Below are 27,558 nucleotides of genomic sequence, written 5' to 3'. Positions count from 1 at the left end.
AGATCATTGATATAGAAAATCAAAACAGTAAGGAGTAAGAGATATTAAAACATGAATAAGAAGAGTAAAAGGTACTAAATAAGCTAAAAATCAGAAGTAGTAAAGAATTAATAGTAACAATAATAACAGTAAAACAGCAAAAATAGGTGTAATGTAACCAAAGTGAAGATAAAGGGTAAAACGATGATTGAAGGAATAGGAATGAGTAAGAAGACGACATCACATAAATGCAAGTCTATAAAAATGAGTTTTAAGAAGTGATTTAAAAGCAGTGACAGTTTCTGTACGCCTTATTTCCTCGGGGAGGTCGTTCCAAAGTCGAGGGGCCCTGATGGAGAAGGCCCTGTCACCTTTACTTACAAGTCTCGACTTTGGAATGACCAGGAGGCCCCCACCAGAGGATCTTAGGGTGCGGGCTGGCTCATAAGGGGTTAGAGGTTCTGTAACATAAACTGGTGCCAGACCCTTCAGAGCTTTAAAAGTAATGAGTAAAATCTTAAAATCAATTCTAAAACTAACTGGAAGCCAATGTAGAGATGCTAAAATGGGGGTGATGTGATGTCGTCTGTTAAAACCGGTTAGAGGCCTAGCTGCTGCATTCTGGACAAGTTGAAGGCGGGAGAGAGATTTTTGGTTAATACCAGAGAGAAGTGAGTTGCAGTAATCTAGACGGGAGAAAATGAGGGCGTGGATGACTTTTTCCATGTCTGACTGGGAGAGGATGGGTTTTAATTTGGAGATGCTGCGTAAGTGAAAGAAGCATGACTGTGTGATTTTATTAATATGAGCTGCAAAGGTGAGGTAAGAATCAAACTGAACTCCGAGATTTCTGGCTGTTGATTTGATATTTGATGAAAATGAACCAAGGCTGTTATTGATTAAGTCTGAAGAATTTTGTAAATTGAACATGATTATTTCAGACTTGCAGGTGTTTAGTTGAAGAAAGTTCTGGGCCATCCAACAGTTAATATCAAACAGGCAGTCTTTTACAGCAGCTAGGCTTCTAGGATCCTCAGGTCTCAGGGGCAGGTATATCTGTGTGTCGTGGCCCCCAGGGGCCAGATGTGGCCCCCAGGCCTCCAGTTGATGATCACTGCTTTAAACCATTTCTGTGTAGCTTTTGCTGTACGCTTCGCGTCACTGTCTTGCTGGAAAAAACTTTTCCCAAGCTGTAGTTCTCTCTCAGACTGGATAAGATTTACCTCTAGGATTCTATATTTTGCTACATTTATTTTACCCTCTACCTTTACAAGCCTTCCAGGGCCTGCTGCCGAGAAACATCCCCGCAGCATCATGCTGTGGAGATGCTTCTTCACCAAACATTGCATCTTGTCTGATGGACAAAAAGCACCATTTTGGTCTCAGACCAAAGGACTTTCTTCCACCTGACTGTGAAGTCTCCCACATGTCCTTTGGTAAACTCTAGTTGAGTTTTAATCTGAGTTTTTGTGGTTTTCCCTTTGCCACTCTCCAATAAAGTTCAGATTGGTGACGAACCAACAGTTGTTTTGTACGCATCTCAGCTGCTGAAGTCTGTTACTCCTTTAGAGTAGTCATCGTCTTGTTGGCCTCCCTCACCAGTCTCCTTCTTGCATGGTCACTCAGTTTGTGAGGATGGCCTGATCTAGGCAGATTTACACATGAGCCATATTCCTTCCATTTCTTGATGATGGATGATGAGGATGTTCAGTGCCTTGGAAAAAAAAATTGCACCCATCCCCTGACTTATCCTTTTTAATAACCTTTTCTCTAAGTTTCTTGGGGTGTTCTTTTGTCTTCATGGTGTAATGGTAGCAAGGAATACTGATTAATCAGTGACTGGACCTTCCAGACACAGGTGTCTTTATACTACAGTCACTTGAGACACAGTCACTGCACTCAGCTGATCCCAATTTCACTAATTGTGAGACTACTAGTACCAATTGGCCTCCTGTTGAATGTTAATGTGAGAATCAATCTATTATCATACATTGCTGTTCCTGTGAATACTCAACAGACTTCCTATTGCAGGCATCATAACAACAACAATCAACCAGCTCATTTTATTCATCGTTGGCGCTCTGTTTGTATGTCCCTCCCCGTCTCTCCTTCTAAATCTCAGACATTTGGCAGATGGCTGTTCAGCATGAGTCTGGTTCTTCTGGAGGTTTTCATGCTGCAATGAATAGACAAAATAAAGATAAACTAGATGATACCTAGTTCTATCATTATCCTTTGTACAAATGGCTGAAAATGAAAGCCATGGGGATCAAAAATGACCTCACAAACCAGTGCAGTTTGTTACAGATTTGAGCCCCACTCTGTCCTCATGGGTTTATTTTTACAGCAGATCGAACAGACGTGGACCATTTCTACACCTCTACAGAGCGGCCCACTCAGCTGTGTCACTCAGACACTTCTTACTCATGTCCGTCATTGATGCCAGTGTGTGTGGGTGTTGACTGGAAATAAAATGCATGTGTACTCAATGTGTAAACACTCAAACACTGTTGACAGGTCAAAGACTGAGGAGTCACATGGGGCCATATCCATCAGGCTAAACATCTTTTTCAGGATCATATGCCCAGTATCACTAAACTAGCCCAGTTGACCCTCTGCCAACCCCCTACCTAAAACAATCTCACATTAGCAGCCATAACTGTACAAGGGAGGCCTGTCAAACTTTCAGCAGAAGCTAGTGTGTTGATGTCAGTTGTTTAAACAAACCTGATGAAAAGTGTGATCAGCTGTTCCTGACATCCATGTGGTAAGTTGCATCGTGCAAGCCAGCATTTAGAGGTAAACTACAACACTCACCTCCCATTAGCACATTAGCTACTACATTATAACAGCCAAATACCATCTTCCACAGAAAACACCAAGGACGTCTGTAGCGACTGACTGCAGACATTGGTGACCTCTGTGCACTATGTGCCTCAGCATCCACTGACCCTGCTCCGTTATTTTACATGACCCACCACTTCATGGCAGACTTGCTGTTGTTCCCAATTGTTTCCACTTTATTATAATACCACTGACAGTTGACTGTGGAACATTGAGGAGTGAGGAAATTTCACGACTGGACTTGTTGTACAGATGGCATCCTATCACAGTACCATGCTGAAATTCACTGAGCTTCTGAAAGTAATCCATTCTTTCACAAATGTTTGTAGAAACAGTCTGCATGCCTAGGTGCTTGATTTTATACACCTGTGGCCATGGAATGGATTGGAACACCTGATGTCAATTATTTGGATGGGTGAGTGAATACTTTTGGAAATGTAGTGTACATCAGAGAGTACATAATATACAAGCAAAGCTCCATTGCAAGTGAAAGTCTTTCACATCCAATTTGAGGTCAAGACCAGTTGTGTAACACAGGGTATATCCTGGTATACAGAACATACGCACTTTTTTTTTTTTTCATCAAGAGTTTGCCTACACCTAAATAAAGAGTATGCATGATAAGACTTTATAGAAATTAGGAGTTTACCCAATTCTTGATGTGCAAATAGTGCCAGGGCTGGTTTTGGGCACAGGTGATATAGGGGGTCGCCACGAGAGCCACGTTGAAGGGGAAGCCAACAAACACCCAGAACATTTTCAACAAAGCAACAGCAACAGGTTGTCAGCTCATGTGCTTCTACTCACTCGGGCTCCCCACCTCCTTCTCTCACCACACGCCCACCGTGCACTACAGAGAGCAGAGCAGAGCGATTGTCATCCTGATGGAATAGCAACGTAACGTCTTCTGTTCAACTTCCTGCTGAAATGTTGCTTTTATACAAACACACCTCTGCTGTTAGATCCTAAGGGGAGAAAACAACTGAGAGGTAGGGAGAGCTGCTAATGATACAAGGAAAAAGGTGCCAACAAACCTGATCATAACTTTCAGAAAATATTTTCAACAGGTATGCATAATAAAATAATGGTAAAAACAACGCTTTTCCATTTTTCTACAACTCTGATCATCTAAATGTTTGATGATAGCAGATATGCATCAGCGGTGCTCACATCAAATGTAGGCTAGTGTATTTGGATGCCTATCCCTAACCCTCCTTTTGTTTTCCTTTGTTGTGGTGTTAAATCTAAATTTATCCCCCTCTGTAAATTTGCAATTTACATTTATAAAATTCGGCTATTGTGAAAAATAATCACGTATCATAACCTCTGATAGCGAGCTAGCTTGATAGCTTGATAGCTTGGGTAATGCGCATCATTTCGCTTCATGGTCGAGGTCGTCCCATTGTAGAGGTCCAACCACTGAGGTGTGGAATCCATTTAAAGTTCTCAGAGGTCATTCCTTGTTTGTGAGTCAATCAATTAAGGACATCTACATTTCACTTTACTGAAAGAAAATGAGTTAATGATTTTCACATTTCAGGAGATGAAACCTTCAAATGTAAAACCTTTTAATGGTGAAGGACTAAAACACTCAATCGCCTGAACTATCTTTCAAGGATTTCTGGTATAAGTCCCAGGAAGATAGGTAAGGAGTTCTTGATGTTGTCTTGATGAGAATCTCGTCTTGAACCTCCTTTCATAATGGTTCTCTTGTTCCTGAAGTGGGAGTGTCTTCACACAGCTGTGGGGTTGTTGATCTTGCCCATGAAGAGGATGCTCCCGGTGGAGTTCTCCAGAATGAAAACCAGGAACGGTCTGTCAATTATGACGGATGGAGGCAAACTGATTGAGGTCCACCCCATGGTCCACACACCTACTGCTTCTGTTCCCATCTCAGTGACGCTAAGCAAAGCCTTGTGGGATGCCTGTGAAGAAGAAATTACAGTAAAAAGTACGATCTATGAGCAAATTAAACAATCATTTTAGGATCTTTTTTAACAGCATTAACCCCATTTTCCAATGAGATACAATCACTAACAACGCTGGTAGGTATACCTTGCTCAACCAAAATATCTTATCACCAAATTACATGAAAGCAGCCAGTGCATCTAGTCACATAAACATGGTCAACACAATCTGGGAAAGTTTAATCTAAGCATGAGAATAGAGAAGACAGGCCACCCAAGTAACATACCCATGAATATTTGTGTCAGTGAGCAGCTGAACAGGGGTGCCTAATAGTTACTAAACTTCTGTCGATGTAATTAAGCAGGATTCACCCCATGCTACTGAAATCCTCACGTACCTTTGAGATTTTGACCTGGACCTCATCAGATATACCAGAGAAATCAGCGTTGTTCTCAAAAGTATTGATGATACCCATTTCTTTCAGAGTGGTCTCCAGGGCAGCATCAGTAGAGAGGAAAAACGTTGGCAAGAACAGTCTTATATATCTGAGAAACAAACGACAAAACCAGAATAAACAAACAACTCAATTAAAGTTGAGTTAACTTAATTAAATTGCTTTTATTATGAAGACACTACAGAAGTTCATGCAGTTTTTATTCAACGTACCAAGATAACCTAGACTCTGTTCATCAACATGAAATGAATTAGTTTCCACTTACTCCATAGAGACTTAGTCCCTCCAGCGTCTGATGTGGTCCTTGTTGATGTAGCCCTCCACCTCCTCCATCTTGTCTTCATCAGGCAGGACGATCATCATGGAGGTGTCGCCCTTGTAAGGCAGATTGATGGTGGTGTGGTTTGCTTCGTCCCAGTAGACCTTGTAGTGCCCAGTCCTCAACATTATGTCCACCAGAACTTTGGTGGTCTTGTCCACATGAAATTTAGCGATATGTGTTATAGCACTTTGGAATGGGTTCTCCCACAGTCCTACAAAGGACACAAACATCTTACGAAGGCAGAGAGTACCTGACTCACAACCCTTAGACTTCATGTTAAGATCATCAAGATGGTTTTATCTTACATGCTGATGGTTTTTGTCTCACTCCATCTCTACCTGTAAGAAAACCTGAATTCAAATCAGCACATCACATTTAAAGTAGATGTAGTTGATCAGCACCATGACCATGTCAGGATCCAGGTCCTTCACCATGTCTCTGATCTTGTCCTGGGTTTTATTTGCAATAAATCTGTTGATCTCAGCTGCAGCCTCAGAGAGATCCTGGCTGACGTTGAAGATCTCACCAGAGTAAAACTCCTTGACATCATTCAGGAACGTCTCCAGAGGATTGAAGCCAGAGCGCACTGCAGCAGCATTTCCTACATCCAGCTGTAGATTCTCCTGACTGTGTCCATGGACGTCAAAGAGATGTTTGTACGCTTCATTGACCTGGGTTTGGATGAAGGCGCTGTAGCCCAAGGTGGAGAACAGCTGGCTGTGGGTTTCACCTTTAGCTCCTGCAGACACCATGGACAGGACGGTGGAGATTCCCAGTGGTGAATAGAAGATGTTCTTTCCAGCAGCAGTGTTGGCCTTCAGACTTTTGTAGAGGGCAAAGGCAAAGTCAGCATTGGAGGAGGACAGCCTGTGGTAGCTAGTATCATCAGTATGGCTGTGTCCAGAGCTGTGGGGGTCTGCCCAGGCTGCAGACAGCAGCAGTGCTGTGAGTGTACAACAACTGAAGATACCACACATCTTTACTAGTGTGACAGGAAATAATAGAGACATTTCTAAGTAAACTGTCTTGCTGCAGTAATTCATTACATAGTTGACTTGATTACCAACACTATGAAGGATTATTTAACTCATTCAACAAGAAATGGATTCAAATTTTAACATTCTACATAACAGAGACTCTAAAGAATAAAGTCAACAGTAGCTTAGGGGTCAACATCCTTTAAACAGAATCTGTTAAACTTATCATCTGATAAAATTCTTACAGGTTCATTTGAAAAAAATCCATGCATTACAAAATCACCACATTGTAAAATGTAAGAATTCAAATCATGCATTCATTAAAGGTCTGTCCTTACCATTAATGTCCTCTGAAAGTTTGGCAGAAACTTTACTGATACAGTGTTTGAGAGTCCACAAAAAGATCTGTTAAAATTAACATGGATCAGCCTCCTCTTTCCTCTGCCTGGAAATGCTACAACTAAGTGCCCTGAACACAGCATGACTTTTATTGAACTTTCTGTGATCTGGTCTAGAGGTTCAACTTCTGGGCTTGCAGTAATTATGAAGTCCCAACCCAGACAATTCGGGGCTGGATAGAAAGTTGAACCAACTGATTTCAGACCATATTCACTTAAAATCTCACTGTGAAAGCTCTGTCTACCTGCTTTAAGTTAATAGCATTATCTCATGATCTTATTCTTTCCATCATTACCTAGAGTGTGACCATAGGTGAGGGTTGGAACAAAGATCAACCGCTAAATTGAGAAGTTTCCCTTCCAGGTCAGATCCCTCTGCACCACAGCAATACTACAACAACCCACCTGTCCATCTTGCAGACCATTCTACCCTCACTCACAAACAAGACTATGATTTACTGAACCCTTTCACTTGAAGCACTCCCCACCAAGAGGGAGTAATCCACCATTCAGACTTGGTGCTGACCCTCATCCCGGCCACTTTGCACTCAGCAGCAAACCATCCCAGTGCCTGCTGGAGGTCCCTGAAGAGGCAAATAGAACTGCATCACCTGCAAAAAGCAGAGATGAAATTCTGAGGTCACCAAACTGGAAACCCTTATTCTCCTGACTGCATCTCGAGATCCTGTCCATGAAATCAAAAACAGAACTGGAGATAAGGGGCGGCCCTTGCATTGTTTGTTATTATGAATCATTGCAAAACTTTAGATTACTTTCGTACCCTGGTTTTCTGTGTATCATGAGGGAGTACCTCAAATTAGGAATGCCTCTGGCATAACCTCAGCCTTGGCTCCTATTCATTCCACTAGGCAGGGTTGGTTGGAGTCAAGTGCATCATTGACTGGAAGGGTAGAAGTCCTCCCTCTATGAAAGGGGCCAATGAGGTGGAAGACCCATAGTGAAAGTGCACACAACCCCTCTGGTCTGCAAGCCCTTTTAGCTGTAAGCTCGATCATTAGAGTAGGCGTCAATAAGAGAGATGACCAAGAACCCAATGGTCACTCTGACTTAGCTCCAAAGATCCTGTGTGGAGATGGGACAACGCTCCAGAAGAACAGCCATCACTGCAGCCTTCCACTGATCTGGGCTTTATGGCAGAGTAGCTAGATGGAAGCCTCTGCTTTGTGCAAAATACATGAAAGTCCATTTTGAGTTTATAAAAAAAGCCCCTGAAGGACTCAGACTGTGGAAAACAAGATTCTCTGGTTTTATGAAGCCTGGATTGAACTGTTTGGTCTCAATTTTAAACCTTTTGTCAGGAAGAAACCAAGCACTGCTCTTCACCTGTCCAGTACCACGCTACCAGTGAAGCATGGTGTTGGCAGCATCATGCAGTGGGGGTGTTTTATAGCAGCAGGGACTGGGAGACTGGTCAGGGTTAAAGGAAAGCTGAATGGAGCAAAGAACAGAGATAAACCTGTTCCACAGCATTCAGGACCTCAGACTGGGCCAAAGGTTCACCTTTCAGCATGACAATGACCCTAAGCAAACAGTTAAAGGTGCAGTGTATAATATTTAGCCTAGTAGCATTTAGCTGAACAAACTTGGTAAAATAAAGCAAAACATTTCTAAGACGGTCTATCTAAATAAGTGTTTAGTCATCTAAATTAAAAAATAGCTATTTAAAAAAAAAAAAAAACAACCCAGAATAAACCTTTAATTCATACATGGGGACGGTCCCCTCCATGGATGCCACCATATTGGATTTTTACATGTTTCCATGGTAACATAGAGGAAAAAAAGGATAAATAAAGTTATTGTATGGTATTGTATTGTGTTCACATTACAGATACACATTAAATTCAACTGGTTTCCACAGTTTCCAGCAGAGAAATGCAATCTAGAACCCATTTCTAGATGTTGATATTCAGTTTTACACACTGCACCTTTAAGACAACACAGGACAACTCTGTGAAGGTCCAAGTGTGGCCCAACCAGAGCCCTGATTTGACCCTATTGAACATCTCAAGAGAGGCCTGAAAATGGCTTTCAACCGACAGTCCATATCCAACCTGACTCAGATGAGATTTGCAAAGAAGATAGGCAGAGAATCCCACAATCCAGGTGTGCAAAGCTTCTTGCTTCATACTCAAAAAGACTTGAGGCTGTAATTGCTGCCAAGGATGCCCAAAAAAGTACTGAGTAAGGGGTCTGAATAATCGTGTCAATGTGATGTTAGAGTTTTTTCTTATACATTTGCGAAAGCTATTTTTACTTTGTCAGTATGGGGTACTGATAGCAGATTAATGAGGGAAAAGACTGGAGTATCAGATTGCAACATAACAGAAATTTGAAAAGGTGAAAGGGGTCTGAATACTTTCTGAATGGCCTGTACATAACACTGATTGTCAGAGCTGCTACTGGAAATATCAGCACTCTGCTGAAAGAAGCTTGTGTATCTCAGCTTCTTTAATGCCCTAAAATCAAAAGCCAGCTATAGCTCATACTCTGATTTAAAGAAGAGACTGACTACCTCCTCCTGGTTCCTTCACAGCTGTCCCACTGTGTCACGCTGAGCACAGATGGAAGAAAGATGGCCGCTAACACCACCTGGTGCTACTGTATTGCTAACACTTCTTGAACTTGTATCCTTGATTTTTTAACAAAGAAAAGAAAAAAAATGCACTGCCTTTCCCCTGTTTGTCCTCTATCCAGTTTCTAAGACTGAAGAGAGAGCTTTGACCATCTGCAACATACATCACTATTATTTATTTATTCATTTTTATTGTCTTGGAATATATATCAGAAAATATGGGACAACTTTCTAAGAGGAATGTCAATCCTTTTGCAGTTTTTCATTATGACACATGAATTAACATCCTGTGACACAAGTCTGCGTACATTGCTCCTAAGAAAAAGGCGTCCAAATGATTGCTTAATATGAAGTAGGCCTTTTGAATATGAAAAGGCACATTACTAGAGATCTTCAACACCAACCAGAATGATCTCTCTGTGGCTGCAGCTAAGAATAACAGATTAATTACAAATAAAACCCAGGACAAAATCAAAGATATGGTGAAGGACCTGGATCCTGACATGGTCATGGTGAATCACCTTCATGTTCTTTAAGGGTAGAACTCAATTTTTTATAATTAAAGAAGAACATTTTGTATGAAAGGTTCTGTTAACGTCTAAAGACACTTGATGTACATCTGAAGGTGTCCTTATACCTAACAACTTTTCCTCTGATTTCAAAGTCACAGACAAAATGTCAAATCTGAAGTAAAATCACGGGAGTCTTGCTAAAGTCACAGCTCACTCCTGCTCTCAGTTGTTAGGCGTAAGGTGGTCATTAGACTCAATTTTAGCAGTGTTAAGGTGGTCTTTCTTCCATCTTGGTGTTACTACGATATCAAACAGTCTTCAGTCTGATCGTATGTAAATTGTTTTTCTCAGTGACACAACCGTTGTCCGTGACCAATGGGCTCCAGTGTTGAGCGTAAGCCAATGAAATCACTTCATTCTTCAAAATATGAACATGAACGTAGATCAATCTAGAGCCGCTGAATATGCGCTCATAGCTCAATAGATTAAAACACTTTTCTGCTCCAAGCTGCAGTCAGATCTCTGCACCTGTGTGTTTGTCTGCCTTGTCTGTCAATTCATTCCAGGCTGACATGACAGGTGTGATAAACCGCCACTGGGATTTTCAAACTAAAAGCCCGATCAGTTTGTTTCCGTGGTGAGACAACTTACGTTTTCATCGGTATTTTAATCCTGAATCGTTTGCGGGATAGTTCCTCGGTTGTTGCAGTGACATACAAAGTTGCTTTAGTGTTTAACTTTCCTTTGGTTTCTGCTCCAAGTTCATGATTTAAAAACATCGGAATATAAGAGATAATAACTCAAATGCGATCTCCTTCTACATCTTTTTCTCTGCTCAAAAAGTGTTGTGGTGAAAACACATGCACGATGGGAAATAATCTCAAAAGGAATCGCATTCTAGTTTTGCAGTTGGGGACCCACAGTCATTGCAAAATTTACGTCTGAGACTAAAAACTCAACAGCTTGCCAACAAATTGTGTTTGGATGTGAGAGGGTCTCAGATGTCAGTCTTTTAGCCTTTTAAGAGTTTTAGCAAAGTCTTCTGGTGTAAGGCCGGCATAAGTCGCTCAGCAGTAAGGGTTTCCATTGTTGTTTCTGTTTCATCATGCACCACACATTTTCAATGGGTGATGGGTCTGAACTGTATGCAGACCAGTCTAGTTTCTGCATTCTTTTATTGTGAAGCCATGCTGTTGTGACTCAGAATGTGACTTGGCATTGTCTTGCTGAAATTAGCAGGGCTTTCCCTGAAAAGATGGAAGCATGTGTTGCTCCTAATCCTTTATGTACCTGTCAGTATTAATGGTGCTTTAAGAGATGTGCAGGTTACCCACGCCATGGGCACTAATACACCAGTACACCATCACAGATGATGGCTTTTGAACCTTCTGTTAACAACAACCTGAATGGTCCTTTTCCCCTGAACTTGGAGGAATGAGTGACCCCAATTTGAAATGTGGACTCAGTCAACAGCACACGTTTTAATTTAGATGAACCCATCTCAGAAGAGCTGGGGCAAACAGAGGTTGATGAAACTTTCTGGACGTTATTGATATGGCTTGTGCATTGCATGGTTGAGTCTAAACTTCCACTGTAGATTCAAGAACATACTGTGTTCATTTATTATGGTTTTCTGGAGTGTTTTTGGACCCGTGTTGTAAAATGCATCAAAGAATGATACTGTTTTTACATGCAGTGTTATTTTCTTGCCTTGCCCCTTACATGCACAGATCTCTTCAGTTTTTCTGAATCTTTAGATGATATAATGGACTGTACATGGTAAAATCTCCTGTGTTCTTTCCTATTTCGCACTGATGACTTTTGTTCTTAATCAGAAAACATCCCAGTAACGTTACAAACTTTGTGGTTAAGAGTTTGTGAAGAGAAATCAGTGCAGTTATTTTATGTAATGTGTGCATTATGCACCCGTGCTTGGACAGATCCATGGGCAATTTTCCTGTAGCATAGCCCACCTCTTTCATCTGTGCAATGACCAAGGATGTTGGGACTTCAGTGTGCTTGGGCAATAACATATACTGTAGAACAAGCCCCAAATTGTCTTAATAAGGATGCCATAATTACTTTAGTCTGCCTTTCGACCAGATCACAGAACGCTCAATAATGGTAACATTAGTCATGATGAGTTCAGGGTACTGTGTTGCAGTATTTCCAGGAAGAAGAGAGAAGAGGCTGATCCATGTTAATTTTTAACAGATGTGTCCACTCACTCACTTCGATCTCCTACATATCAGTGAAGTTTCTGTTAAACTACACTGAACAGGACATTAACGGTAAGGACAGACCTTCAATGAATAAGTAATTTGTCAACTTAAATAAAAGAAGAGATATGTTTTATAATAAGTGGATTTAATTCAAGCAAGCAGAATTTACAGTCAAGTGTAAAGCTTTGAGGTACTGTGTTTGTTTTAACAGTGTTGACTCTTGAACTACTGTTGACTTTATCCTTTCCATTCTCTCTCTAAACAAGAATGTTTAAAATCTAATTTTATTACTGGATCCATAAACTTGTTGAACATTCATTCATAAGGTTAGTCAACAAGTCAATGTACTGCAGAATACTATTGAAAACCTACTAATAACGTTTCCTGTAACACCACCAGGCTGTAAAGATGCGTGGTATCTTCAGTTGTTGTACACTCACAGCACTGCTGCTGTCTGCAGCCTGGGCAGACCCCCACAGCTCTGGACACAGCCATACTGATGATACTAGCTGCCACAGGCTGTCCTCCCCCAATGCTGACTTTGCCTTTGCCCTCTACAAAAGTCTGAAGGCCAACACTGCTGCTGGAAAGAACATCTTCTACTCACCGCTGGGAATCTCCACCATCCTGTCCATGGTGTCTGCAGGAGCTGGAGGTGAAACCCACAGCCAGCTGTTCTCCACCTTGGGCTACAGCGCCTTCAACCAAACCCAGGTCAATGAAGCGTACAAACATCTCTTTGACGTCCATGGACACAGTCAGGAGAATCTACAGCTGGATGTAGGAAATGCTGCTGCAGTGCGCTCTGGCTTCAATCCTCTGGAGACGTTCCTGAATGATGTCAAGGAGTTTTACTCTGGTGAGATCTTCAGCGTCAGCCAGGATCTCTCTGAGGCTGCAGCTGAGATCAACAGATTTATTGCAAATAAAACCCAGGACAAGATCAGAGACATGGTGAAGAACCTGGATCCTGACATGGTCATGGTGCTGATCAACTACATCTACTTTAAAGGTAATGTGATGATTTGAATTCAGGTTTTCTTATAAGCCAAGATGGGCCAAGACATAAACCACTGAAATCTTAAATAAACCAAAAATAAACCATTCTAAACATCCTTAAAATTAAGTTTAAGGGTTGTGGTTCTGAATTCCAATGTCAGTCAATAAGACGTTTGTGTCCTTTGTAGGACTGTGGGAGAACCCGTTCCAAAGTTCTATGACACATAAGACTGAATTTCATGTGGACAAGACCACCAAAGTTCAGGTAGACATGATGTCAAGGACCGGGTACTATAAGGCCTACTGGGACAGAGCAAACCACACCACTGTCATCAGTCTGCCTTACAAGGGCGACGCCTCCATGATGATCGTCCTGCCTGATGAAGACAAGATGGAGGAGGTGGAGGGCTATATCAACAAGGACCACATCAGACGTTGGAGGAACTCAGTCTCTATGAGGTAAGTTCAATCAACTTTATTTGCAAGTATTGGAATAAATGTGTTACAAGTTAACATGGTCTGGTAATGCTCAATATAATGATCAATGACTGGTCCATCTGTGTATGGAAAAAGCCTCAACTGTTCAACTGTTCATGATTTAAGTCTGATTATGTTCCTTGTTTCTCAGATATATAAGACTGTTCATGCCAAAGTTTTCCGTCTCTACTGATGCTTCCCTGGAGAGCACTTTGAAAGAAATGGGCATCATAAATGCTTTTGAAGACAACGCTGATTTCTCTGGTATATCTGAAGACTTACCGCTCAAAATCTCAAAGGTAGGGGTGGGTTTCTTCTCAGTTTCAAATGCTTTTGAAAAACAAGTTGATTTTCTTTCTCAACAACATCAGCAGTGGTTTTCTTTGGTCAGTTTATAGACCATTAAATACTTCTTTCTTCTTACAGGCGTCCCACAAGGCTGTGCTCAGAGTCACTGAGATTGGAACAGAAGCAACAGCAGTCAGCACTGTGGAGTGGGTATATCTTATGTTACCTCCAACCATCAGTATTGACAGACCATTCCTGGTTTTCATCATAGAGAACTCCAGTGGGAGCATCCTCTTCATGGGCAAGATCAGCAACCCAACAGCTGAGTGAAGAATCCAAGATAATCAGTCCTACATCTCATCAGTGGAGAATAATTTATTGTAAAATCAGGACTCATCTGTAAACACTAGGGATGGGACTCACTCATTAGCTTACAAATCGGATAAAACTAGATACTGCAGGCTATGATACAATGGCTGATAATACAGAGTTCCTGTAATGGTTTAAACTGTACAGTGCCATGATTCTTTTTGCATATTTATCACACTTAAATATTTTGGATCAAACCAATTTTAATATATCACAAAGACAACCCAAGTAAAAACAAAATGCCATTTCTAAATGATGATTTAATTCATTAAGGGGAAAAAATCCAACCTAACTGGCCCTATATGAAAAAGGGATTGCCACCTTAAACTAATAACTGAAATCAAGTGTCTGAATTAACTGGTGATGAGTCTTTCGCATCGCAAAATCAAGAAATTTACAGTAGACTAAATATTACAGGCCTCTGACTCAGCAGAATTTACATGTCAAGATTTAAAATAAATTTGATTCTTCATGACTGTGTTTTGTGGTCTCTACTGTATTGTTTCATAGATACAGAAAACACAATGGCTGTGTCCAAAACCACACACTCATTCCCTACTCCCTATCCACTTTATAGTGAGCAGCATATAGTGGACTACATTGTGGACTCAACTACAAAACACAAAACGATTTTGTACACTACTCTGGCCGCGGGCGATGGCGTCATTGCCGTCTCACAATTAAAACTTTTGGCAACAACAGCTCGTAGTTGCCTATGACAACAGCTGAGGATCGAAATTAACAAATTTTACTGAAAACTGATACTCAAGCTACCGTATTTTCACAAAAAAATAAAAATAATAGAAAAGTTTGTGTCTTTAGTGGCAAATGGTATACACTCTTGTATGTATTATCACTTATTTTTTCATGAAGATGATGGCTTCATGTCTTGTAATCCTCATAGGGGGGAAGAGTTACTTTGTTTGGAATCCTTAACATTTTCCTACAGATTAAACAGTTTGGTTAAAACCAACAATCAAATAATGTACTAAAACGTTTTTATCTGTGTTCTTGGGCTCCATTTGTCCGTCATGTTTGAGAGCAGCAACCACGATGCATGATGGTAAATATTGCTGGGCCAGTGACCATCACTTGTTCACTATTTTTCAAAATGCATTGTGGGATAGAATGATTGCACTATATAGTGATTAACAATACCCACTCAGAATTCAGACACCACTACAAAATGGTGAATTCACTATATAGTGTATAGGGAATGATTTTGGACACAGCCAATATCACCATAAACAAAATACACTAGTTGAAGTTCCTCTTGCTTTCAAAATAAAATACAGCACCAATCTTCCATTCTTATTTCAATAAGTCTGTGTAAACTAAAGTCTAAGTTTACACTGACCAGTGCAAATATAACTAGTGTTTTACATGTGAATTTCAATGTCATTTTAAGAGTTTTTAGGCATCTGGCATAATATTTGGCCATTAAATGCATTTATATGGCATTTTGAAAATTTTAATTCAAATTTGTACACAATGCCTATAATGCATTGAAAAAAAAAATCCTGGAGCCATCACAACATAAAAACATGCACTCCAATATTTTTGTGTTTTACTTTTAAGTGTTTTTGTGGAAGTTGTAAAGCTGGAATTTTTACTATTTTCCAGCAGATGTCACCATTTTCCATTACTTTTTTAAAAAGGACCCCTGCATGATCAGACAAGTTCATCTTGTTCATGGGTTCTCAAAGTGCAGCCCGCGAGCCAATGGCAGCCCACAGAAACATTTCTGGCAGCCTGCAATTGTTAAGACAGGAGGCAAGGCACACTGAGACTGACTGTTTGTTCTAAATAAGTTTTTACATATGTGACTGAAACCAAGCCCTGGCCACCCCCCTCGGCACGTAACTACAGCTGTTTCTAGTTATCACCTTTATCAACAAGCCTCAAGATGCACCCTGCAGCGAAGAAAAGTAGAAGAGATGATGACGAAGTAGCAAGAATTATCAACAGACTTGGGAAAACTTCAAGATCACTCAACAGTGAAAGTTTGATAAAGGCAGATTTCCTATGGAAATACTTTGATGAGCGTCACCAGTCACCATTCAGAAGCTTGGTTTGGGTGGACTTTATGTAAATGTGGCTCTATTGTTCACGCCATTACCTGGCCTGCCTGAAGGTAGGAAAAGTCCTGAAACTTTTAACCTGGTTTTCTCAGAACAAACAGAAACTAGAAGTTAACATTCAAATGAGCATATCTTTGTAAAATTTGCTCAGATTAGGGTGTATGATACACCATTTGAAAGCTTGGAATCTACGCTTTCATAATGTGCAAAACACCCAAAAATGACCTCGGACGACTTGCAGGAGTTTTTACCAGCTTTGGTCACATATAGTCTGAAATGGACTGCACACAGGACTGTTATATCCCAAATTTGACTGTAGAGGGCAGAAAAACCCAGGGATTTTGTGTGCATAACAATGTTTCTCAAGGTTTTCTCAACTGTTGCCAGATTTAGCCTCATTTATAAGTTAAAATGTGTTTATTGCACATTACTGGATGCAGACCAATAAATGTAAACTGTAGAGATGCAGCCTGGTCATTAAAATGATTACAAATGGGATTTTTTTTGTTTGGTTTTTTCCATTTTTTTTCCTTCGGCAGCCCTCAATCCAATGTTAGGTTCCTAAATTGGCCGTCAGCTATCAAAACTTCGAGGCCCCTGATCTTGTTGGACAGATATTTGTACCTCTATAATGTATTTTGAACCAAAAATCTCCCAAAATGCTCCACAGATCTGCATTTTTAATAATTTGAGCTCATAACCTCACCAGGAGGCCACCATGTTTTGGTCTGTGTGACGTAACAGTACCGCAGCGTTCTCCACCGTTGCTATTAACCTTTTTTCAGATGTTTTTTCTGCTTGCAGCTGTTGCTGCCATAACAGCTTTCGTACCAGACACAAGTTTACTGCGTGTTGGTTTTGTCTCCCTGCTGTCAAAACTCTGTCATTTCTCCTACGTTTCGCCTCAATAAAGCTCCCTACTAGTGACTGGATTCAGCGTATAGTGGAAGCATGCTGGGAGCTTTTCAAAATAAAAGTAGTATACGAGTTTCTCCAAAGAAATACTAAAGTGGACTTTTACTTTGAAAAGTACAAACCAGAAGTGCTTTCATACTGTGTTTATCTTTACCTGAACCGTGCAGAAAAAGAAAGCTTCATAGAGAGTAGAAGTTTGGGAAAAACTTTATTAAAAAGATGCATTTTAGCTCGTGGCCTTCATCTGGTACATCAAGAACTGATTTCAAACAAATTCTACTGATGTGGACGTAAATAATTGCTACAACAAGGTAAATATGGCTCTGCATCATTTTCCTCCATTCATGGTGTGAATAAAACATAAAAGAGACCTCAAATTTCAAGTTCTCCGGGCATGAGACGTGCAGCCTCTCTGAGATGCAGCCCTAACACTGACTGCCAGTCTGAAACTTTGTAGGCACAGCGAGGAGAGCTGCAGAACTGTGACATCAGAGCGTCAGTACAGACCAAAACATGGTGGCCTCCTGGTGAGTTTATAAACTCAAATTATTCAAAATGTAGATATCTAGAGTTTTTTTAGTTCAATATACATACGAGAGATACAAATATCTATCCAACAAACTTGAACTTCTCTGATCATGCAGGGTTTCTTTTAACATTTCACAGTATGTCAAATATAACAATGCATGAAAAAGAAATTTTGCAAAAAATAAAAATAAAAAAAGACATTTGCCAGGTTTTGATGACCAGGAAGAAAAAAAAAACAATTTTGCATGTAACTTTTGAAAAGAACTTATTTTTCACTTTTTCCAATCTGAAGCAAAGGGGGGCACAATGACAGAACCTGGCACGTAAAAGGTTAAATTTCTTGAAAGTTATGATTATTTAATTTTCATAATTAGAGGGGGAGATGGTTTAAGGATTCACAAAAAACAATTTCAAAACATATGAATTATAATATTTTTGAACAAAATGACACATCTGCCTACAAATGTTGGAAATCCTAAGTTGAACCTGCTGGGAGGGCTGAATTTTGTAGGAGGCATCATTAAGCCAATAGGCCGCGCCTACCAACAAACATCATATCAATCATCTCAGCCTGCTAACAAATTTTTTTCTGGCAAGTGTCATTGCTTTACACATATCATAAGCCCCTTAATATTCTACTTCCTGTTGCATGGTGAACAAAGAAATCCCCAGGGCCACACCTTTTTACATAAACTTTTGACCCTTACATATGCATAATGTCCACTCCTTGAGAATTGTCTGAGAGAATTTCAGCATGATTTGGCCAACTATCTAGGTACTGAAATGTCAAATTCAGAAGAAATTACTTTCTCTTGCCAGAGGGTGGCGCTGCGCAATTTTTAAAAATTAAAAATATGAGTGTGTTCTAATCTGGACTGCTATCAGGCATGTGAAATGTGTCTAAGATACAACGACGTGTTCCAGCTGTTCACAAATTTAGGGCGAGAAACAAAAAAGGCTTATTGTGAAAGTGCGATGACGCTGGTGGACTTCCTGTTGGGATTTGGGCAAAGGTCCAAAAGCTTTTTTGTAGGTCTTATTATGATCTGTATGCACAATGTAATTCATAAGCCTGGGTTGAAAGGTGTGCTGGAGATGATTTTTTTGTTGCAACAAATGGGAAGCACATCAAAAATCAGTGGTGCAAATGTCTGTCTGGCAGGAGGGGACACTGTGACAAAGTAATGATATTGATGCATGGAGGTAATCAAGACCAATGTGTGATTATCCTTGTGAAGTTTGGTGATGATTGAAATAAACACTAAAAAGTTACAAGGTAATATTAGTATAATTTCACAGTGAAAAACAGACAACAACAAAGTTGAAGTTTTGGCAGAGATAACGGCCCCGCCCTATGGTGAAAACTCACAGTTAGCACAACTTTGAATCTCAAGGTTGTCTAGTTTGATTAAAAAAAAATTCTGGAGTCAATCTGATGAAAGCCCTCTGACAAGTTTGTTCAAATGTGCAAAGTGTTCAGCAAAAAATGCCAAATTTTGACCTTTCTGGGTCTGTAGTGCGGTTCCTGTACGTTTTAGAGAATGGTCATAATGTATATTTTTTTATGTGTGTCATCATGATACACATGTGTACCAATTTTCATGCATGTAGGTCTTACCTAGGGCCCTATCTCACTTTTGGCGCCCCCTAGAGGATACTGTGGACTTACACCGTTCCACCACTAGATGGCTGTTTCTCGAGGGGGACAATTTTTGAGGAAAAGAAACAGACTTTTAACATAAATTAAGGACCCCAAAAAGGGTCTCGAATTGCCAGAAATTTTGGACTCAGGAAAAACAATAGGGTCCTCGCCAACCCTTGGTCAGTGCTCGACCCTGATTAAAATGTTTTAAAAGATGAAGTACAACATCTTTAAAATCACCAGCAGATGCTGCCATTCATTGTTGTCAGCGTTATCATGTTGGCACAGTAGAGGTCAGTTGGAAGAACAGTGATGATAATGTTCATATCTTTTCAGTTTAGATCAGTGGTACTCAACCTTATTCTACCAAAGAGCCACATAGTCTAGAAAAAAATTTAGCAAGAGCCACAATACAAACCCGGAATGTAAGGTAGATAATAGATCAGTTAATCTGTAGTTGAAATGAAATGAAACAGTTGATTGGTGGATAATTATGAGGTTCAGGCTAAAACCTTGTACCTCCATTTTTCATGATTTTAATTTGTTTTTATAAATCATATTTATATCATTTTATAAATTATAAACTTTTCATTCCCTGAAAAGTGGTCATTTTGGAGATACCAGTCTTTGGCCCAACACCAGCATTATGAAAGTTCCCCCTGGCCTAAAGATTTTTAAGATATTCGAATGTGCTGAGTTTGAGCTCTGAGATGCTTTTCAAGAAAATGATGAATGATGGTTGGATATTTGGGTATTTATATCTCACACTGGGGCATTTACTGTAGTTCTGTGGCTTTATAAACATAACAGAGATCCTTTCTAATGTTTTTCCACTTATTTTTAATTCTTTAGTTAAAGGGGGAGGGGCCTCTTATTGGTCTTTGCCCTGGGCCTCCAAATGACTAAAACCAGCCGTGTCTCACACCTGCAGCTCTCCAGACACATCCTTCACCCTGCTTTATTTTGGAGCTTTGGTTTTATATTTCTGCTCTTTTGACAATTTTTATGATCATTAGTGCATTAAAGATCAAATAAAACACCCACGTTTGAACAACTTCCACTAGATATTAGATATTATGTTATCTCCACATGTGAGCCATGTGAGTTATGCTCATTGATGACGTGCATCTGCATAATTGTCATAAGATCTGGATGTGAGAGAGCATCGGCAGGCATTGCTGGAGAAAAAGTTAAAACGAAGAAATGGGAAGCTTCAATTTGAATATAAGACAGCAGACCTCAGTGCAGAGGTTGCGCTGGACTTGTTTGTTGTCCGTCACTCCTTTAAAATCCTGCTGGATCCATCCTGACACAGAGCTTCATACAACACACACTTATGCGTCACAGCGCAGAGACAAGCTGGAGAGATGGAGAACAACTTTTTAATTCTGTCTCTGTTATGACCTGTGAGTAGGCTACAAATGTATGCCTTTATCTGTTATTATTTCCATGACTGATATCATGGACACTACGATGTTAAAGTGAGGTTTCAGAGAGAGAGAGAGAGAGGGTGGGGGTGAGCGAGCAAGAGAGAATAAAGCAACAGGCACTGATCTCAATCGTCATTCACCCATCTCTCTGCTATATTTCTGTGGTTGATATCCACATGATAAAAGAGCAAACTTTGGTGTTTAAAGTGAGGTTTCGGTGGTGAGCAATCAAGGTGGAAGCAGCGGGATCTGTGTTGAATCATTGGTCACCTTGGACACACAAAATTTTGCATAAAATTGAACCGGTTACGAAAAAAACGGGAAATAAAATGACAATTTCGGCATCAGTGTGCAGAATGATGAGAACAACATGAAACAGCCTCATTGTGCAAAGACCTCTGCATGCCGACCTGTGTACTGAGACACCTGCAGGCTGCAGCAGCCTCTCTGCGCTGTCAGCACCGAGACCGACGCGCTTTCATTAATTTACGATGTTGAGGTCAGTGAGAGAGCCCATTGGCTACAAGATTTTTAATAGATTAAATAACCTCCTTGAAAGTCCATGTGTGCTAAATGTAACAGGTGCATCTGTCTGCGTGTGTGTGCTGAGAGGCAGGCTCATCCTCATCATTCCTGTCCATCAAAATGATGGACAGCCTTCAAAATTCTCTGTCATCCTTCAAAAAAATCAGTGAAGGAGAATATTCAGTTAACGTGACCTCTGCCTCAATGAATGAGCTTACTGAAGATGCACCACTTGCAGACTTCCTCTGCGCTCTTCTCTCACACGCTCCTCCATCCAACAGTAATGATATATGGATTTAAAATAATAATCATTTAAATTTGGAAGTTAAAGCCTGTCTTCTTCGTGTGGGAAGCAGATTTATTGATTTGACTTACCATGAATCTTTACTGATGACAGTGTTCACCTTCATAAACGTTGTCAGTTAAAGGCTGTTTTTTTTTTTCTTTTTTCAAGTAAGCCTTAAAAGAGCCGCAACTGGTCACTAAAGAGCCACATGCAGCTTGCAAGCCGCAGGTTGAGTATCACTGGTTTAGATTAAAAGTAAATCGCTACATCATAGCTTGATGTAAAATAACTTAAAGTAAATAATATCTAACTATACTGTAAGTCTGGTGTATATAACCTTCAGACCAGATCACATAAAGTTCAATAAAGATAACATTAATCATGAGGAGTTCAAGGTACTGTGTTGTAGCATTTCCAGGCACAGGAAAGAGGGAGCTGATCCAGGTTAATTTTTAACAGATCTGTCCAATGACTCACTTCGATCATCTTAATATCAGTGAAAGTTTCTGCCAAACTGCACTAAAGAGGACATTAACGGTAAGGACAGACCTTTAAATGAAAAGTGATTTTACAACTTAAATTTCAGAAGTCGGAACCCTAACTTAATGAGAGTATCTGTTACTGTTTTTTTATTTTTTATTTTATTTAACCTTTATTTAACCAGGAGAATCCCATTGAGATTAAAAACCTCTTTTTCAAGGGAGTCCTGGCCAAGAGGCAGCAAAGTTCAACATACAGTTACAACATACAAACACAGTTAAAACATTACAACATAATGAGGAATCACAGATTATGAAAAACATGTGCACATTATTGAGGCACTCTCCAATGCTTTTAGCTTAGCTCTAAAAGCATGTAAGGTTAAGAACTCAGACAATTTCCAGTCTCTCTGCAACATGTTCCAAGCAAAAGGAGCTGAGTAAACAAAGGCTTTCTTTCCCAGTTCTGTGCGGGAATAAGGAACAGAGAGCAACAGCTGATCATTTGATCGCAAAGAGTAAGAGTCAACTCTTCTCTGTGAGATTAAAGTGCAAATGTAGGGAGGCAGTAATCCAAGCATGGCCTTGTAAATAAAGGTGTACCAATGCCCCTGCCTCCTAGTGGACAGAGAAGGCCATCCCACTCGGGAGTAAAGTTCACAGTGATGCATCATGGCTCTGCAGTTGGTAATAAACCTCAGAGAAGCATGATATACAATGTCAACCATTTCAAGACATGAAGAAGAAGCATGCATATAAAAGAGATCTCCATAATCTAGCACTGATAAAAATGTGGCAGTGACAAGGCGCTTTTTTACTTCAAAAGAAAAACACAACTTATTACAGAAGAAAAACCCCAATTTAAGTTTTAGTTTCTTCACAAGTTTTTCTATGTGTGGTTTAAAATTAAGGGAGTCATCAATCAAGACACCAAGGTATTTATATTCGTGGACCACCTCTATGACATTTCCCTCAAGTGTGGACACTACTGGGATAGTTTGAGGCACCTTCTTAAAGTTTGAAAACAACATTAGCTTAGTCTTGTCAGCGTTAAGGACTAGTTTTAACTGAAGAAGTGAATGCTGAACAGCAACAAAAGCTTTCTGCAGTAATTCAATGGCCTGAGCAAGAGATGATCCATAGCAGTAAATAACTGTGTCATCCGCATAAAAATGCAAATTAGCATCACAGACATTTTTGACCCAAGTCATTGATGTACATAATAAATAGGAGGGGCCCCAGTACAGAGCCCTGTGGCACCCCCTTGTGGACAACAACAAATTTAGAATAAAGACCCTCATATTTAATGCATTGAGTCCTGTTATTTAAATAATTTGAGAACCACGCAACTGCATTTTCTGACAGTCCTAGGCAAAGTAGTCTGTTTTTTAAAACAGCATGATTGACAGTGTCAAAAGCTTTTGACAAATCAATGAAAAGTGAAGCACAGTACTGTTTCTTATCAAGAGCCACAATAATATCATTTATCACCTTCATGGTAGCGGTAATAGTACTGTTGAGTGTAAAGCTTTGAGGGACTGTGTTCTGTTTTAACAGTGTTTGCCCTCAAACTAACACTGACTTCATCCATTCTAGTTTCTCTCTAGTGGAGAATGTTTGAAATCTAAACTTATTACTTGTTCCTTGAACCTGTTGAATATTCAAGATCACCGCTACTCACAGCTGGGAACATCATCGTCATTTCCTGTCAGTAAAAATACACATGTGTTAATGCTAGACATTTGCTAACCAAACTGAATCACTGCTTCTGTTCATGCAGTCTCAGTCATCCACACTGTTTTATTCATATCTCACATCTCACCTCTCTGATTTTTGCCTTTGTGAAAGAGAAAAATTCAACATCCCACTGTAAAGATTTGTTGGTCTGGGTGAACAGCGCAAGTCACAGTGAATCTGACAAACAAAATAAACTGATCTGAGAAAAGATCAGAGTTGAGCATTAAGGCCAGCAGAGTGAACGTAGCCAAAGTTAATGAGTGAATATACAAAAGGGAATAAATGACTAACAAATGATAATTGAGCATACTGAGCTCAGTCTGCTCCAATACATGTAATTGCCGACCACTCAGTATTAAAGAACACATTAAGGGGGGACCACTCTTTTATAAACTCATCAAGGGTTCCTTCTAGTACATGTGATAACCTCTCATACAGGAGGACTGATGATAATTTATCATACCAAACTGATATTAGCGGTGGGTGTACATCAAGCCAGACATGTAGGACTGAAAGGCGTGCTGCATACAACATGACACTGAACAATTGTCATGTTTACTCTGTATTTCAGGAGTTACATGTATTAATAATCTTATACTGTGTTTCATGTGATTTATCTGACCTTGTAATCTTTGTTGCATTGTACAACACTTTGCACCTGGTCTGATAATCAAGTTGTTCACCAAAGTCCTTTTCCCAGCTTTCTTTCATATTCATTGTAATTTTGGCATCTATTATCAGCTGGTCATATATATAAGTCATCACTTTCTGTTTAAGTGTTGCTGCTTTTTCATTCCACTTCTGTAATATAATATTGAGTTCAGATCATTTCTAGTTTGTAGATACTGATAGAAGTCAATATGAGTAAGATACTTCCTGTAATGGCTGAAAGGACTTTAATGTATTACCCAGATACAAGTCAGAGACAGTCAGAATCCCGGCAGCCTTCCACTCTGGAAACCCCACATCTATACACGAACATTCAAAATCAGGATCGTTGGCAACAGGTGCTAAAAAGGAATATTGGCTTAAACTAAAATGTTTTTGTATAAAACTTAAAGACTGTAATACATTTCTAACAATGAAATTATGATTGACTTTGTTTTGTAATTTCCTGAAGCATACAAAGGGATTATCAGCTAATGACACTCTATCTAAACCTATACTTTCTAAGTCAGCGAAACAGGCCTGTCCATCTTTAACCCATTCTGTGACAAATCTCAGTCGTGACAACCAGTGATAATACAACAAATTAGGTTGTGCTAATCCACCATTTCTAATAGGATACTGTAGCTTTTTTAATTTAATCCTTGGACGTTTATTTTTCCAAACAAAGCTTCTAATTGCATAATGTAAAGATCTGAACATCATTGAGTGAATGCAGACAGGCAGCATCTGTACTGGGTACGATAGGTGAGGAAGGACGGTCATTTTGATAATTTCAATCAGCCTAATGATGATACCAGAAGGTTCACCTCTGCAAATCTGATTTAACTTTAGTTATAACAGGTAACAAATTTAATTTTATTAAATTAGGTAGCTTTGGTGGGATGAAGATGCCTAAATATTTAAAACCAATTTCCACCACCTTAAAAAGTAAATATTCAGACAGAGCTATACTGCTGCTCTTTGCAAGTGGTAGTGCCAAAGACTTTTCAAAGTTAATCTTATACCCAGAAAAAATACTGAATTCATCAATTATTTTAACCAAAGCTGTTACTGATTCAGATGGATTTTTCATGAATAAAAGCACATCATCAGCATATAATGAAATTTTATGTGTTTTAGTTTTAGTTTGATATGCATCACCCTCTCATGTGCTTTAATGGTTTTCTGCAAGGGGTTCAAAGCAAAAAGTAGAGGTGAACGAGGGCAACCCTGTTTAGTACCTCTTTCCAATGGAAATACCTGTGATGGTAAACAGCAGAAACAGCAGCTTGTGGAGATGTATAAAGTAGTTTGACCCAGTTAATTAAGATATATCACTGAAAGAAAATTCACAAAGTGTCCTGAATAAATATTTCCACTCCACTCGGTTGAATGCTTTCTCTGCATCCGGTCTATTACTGCATCACTCTTGTTGTGCTCTATATACTGCATAATATCAAGCAAGCGTTGAATGTTTGAATTGGATTGGTGATTTTGAACGAATCCTGTTTGATCTGTACAGACTAACCTTGGCAGAACAAAGTTGCAACGCTTCTGTCAGGATTACGGGAAAAAACTCTAAAGGGAGGACCCAAATGCAGATAACACAAAAGACTGATTTAATGAAACAAAAGAACTTACTCAAAATAAATCCAGGAATCAAACTCAAAGAAACAAAACAAAATCCAAAGGAGCACGAGGGAAGCACGAGGAGTAACTGACACGAGGAAGACATTGCAATGAATCGACACAGACACAGGGAGACACAGAGCTTATATACACAGGGAGTGATTAACAATGGCAGACAGGTGTGGACAATCAGACACAGGTGAAACTGGTGAAGGATAATCAAAGTGGAGGGAAACTCAGGCAGGAAGCAAAACTGGAATCACACACAAGGGAAGGCAACTACAAAATAAAACAGGAAACATGGAACCTAACACAAGAAGCACACAAGGACTGAAAACTGGACACGAGAAGCTAAACTACAGAAACACTGAAAACACAGGAGGATACAAAGAACCAAGGAGGGAAACTCAAACACAGGGAGTAAAACTAAAACAAGAAGCACAGGGAAATTTAACATGAGATACAGGGAGTAAAACTAAACATGAGACACAGGAATTAACCAAACATGAAACACAGGGAATGTAAAACTAACATGTAGCAGGGAATTACTAAACATGAAACATGAGGAGTAAAACTAGACATGAAACAAGGAATAACTAGACATAAAATACAAGGAGTAACTAAACACAAAACACAGGGAATAACCTACACATGAAGCACAGAGAATTAACTAGACATGAAATACAAGGAGTAATAAAACATAAAACACAAGAAGCAACTAAATACTAGAAACAGGAAAATACTACACAAGAAACACGAGGGCTAAAGAAAACTCCTAATAAACTCAAAACCTAATACAAGATCAAACTAGAAATCACACAATTCACCAAGGATAACCATAGGAAAACTCAGAAACATAATAAATCAAAACCTGGATTATGACAGCTTCGCTAAAATATTTGCTAAAATTTTGAATCTGTATTTTGTATAGAAATAGGTCCGTATGTAACCGGTGGAAATATCTGCATTGTGTTTTTGATGATTGGAAGGATGGAGACTGTGACACTGGATTATCTCACTTTGACCACTTTTAATCTATGGCGAGACAAAAATATAGAATAACATTAGCTTGACATAGTGTGCACTTAAGATAGCTGCATACCATGCGCTTGTGAGCTAGCCCAACCTGCCATGCGCAGCAGACAAACATCCATAAAAGTAAAGACACAAGAAATTTAAAATGCATAAAGATGTAAACAAGTGGACAAATGTGTAAGAAGACTGTAAGAACTAAAAATATGTACAAGAGGTGACATTTAACACAAGGATGGAAATAGATAAAAACTTGAACAGAACAATGGACGCCCACCTCTCCC

At 39.6% G+C, this 27,558-nt stretch overlaps 1 protein-coding gene and 1 pseudogene across 1 annotated transcript; one reads left to right on the top strand and one right to left on the bottom strand.

Annotated features, from left to right (window-relative positions):
• Nucleotides 1–4,556: 4,556 nt before the first annotated feature.
• LOC121521738 lies at nucleotides 4,557–6,490 on the bottom strand (annotated as a pseudogene).
• A 5,676-nt stretch (nucleotides 6,491–12,166) lies between these two features.
• Nucleotides 12,167–14,814, top strand: LOC121521557 (alpha-1-antitrypsin homolog). Its single transcript, XM_041805638.1, has 5 exons — nucleotides 12,167–12,278; nucleotides 12,609–13,221; nucleotides 13,397–13,667; nucleotides 13,837–13,984; nucleotides 14,112–14,814. Exons 2-5 carry the CDS (start codon nucleotides 12,618–12,620, stop codon nucleotides 14,301–14,303), a joined length of 1,215 nt encoding a protein of 404 aa, XP_041661572.1. The 5' UTR covers nucleotides 12,167–12,278; nucleotides 12,609–12,617; the 3' UTR covers nucleotides 14,304–14,814.
• Nucleotides 14,815–27,558: the final 12,744 nt, after the last annotated feature.

This window comes from Cheilinus undulatus, linkage group 14 (assembly GCF_018320785.1).
Source record: "Cheilinus undulatus linkage group 14, ASM1832078v1, whole genome shotgun sequence".
NCBI lineage: Eukaryota > Metazoa > Chordata > Actinopteri > Labriformes > Labridae > Cheilinus > Cheilinus undulatus.
Note: the sequence above shows the minus strand (reverse complement) of the source record. Positions and strands in the feature narration are given on the sequence as shown.

Excerpts from the sequence above, each read along its gene's own strand:
- LOC121521557 (XM_041805638.1), top strand. The coding sequence starts at position 12,618 with ATGCGTGGTATCTTCAGTTGTTGTACACTCACAGCACTGCTGCTGTCT. Across the intron at positions 13,222-13,396 it reads CAACTACATCTACTTTAAAG|GACTGTGGGAGAACCCGTTC; the intron begins GTAATGTGATGA and ends TGTCCTTTGTAG. Across the intron at positions 13,668-13,836 it reads AGGAACTCAGTCTCTATGAG|ATATATAAGACTGTTCATGC; the intron begins GTAAGTTCAATC and ends CTTGTTTCTCAG.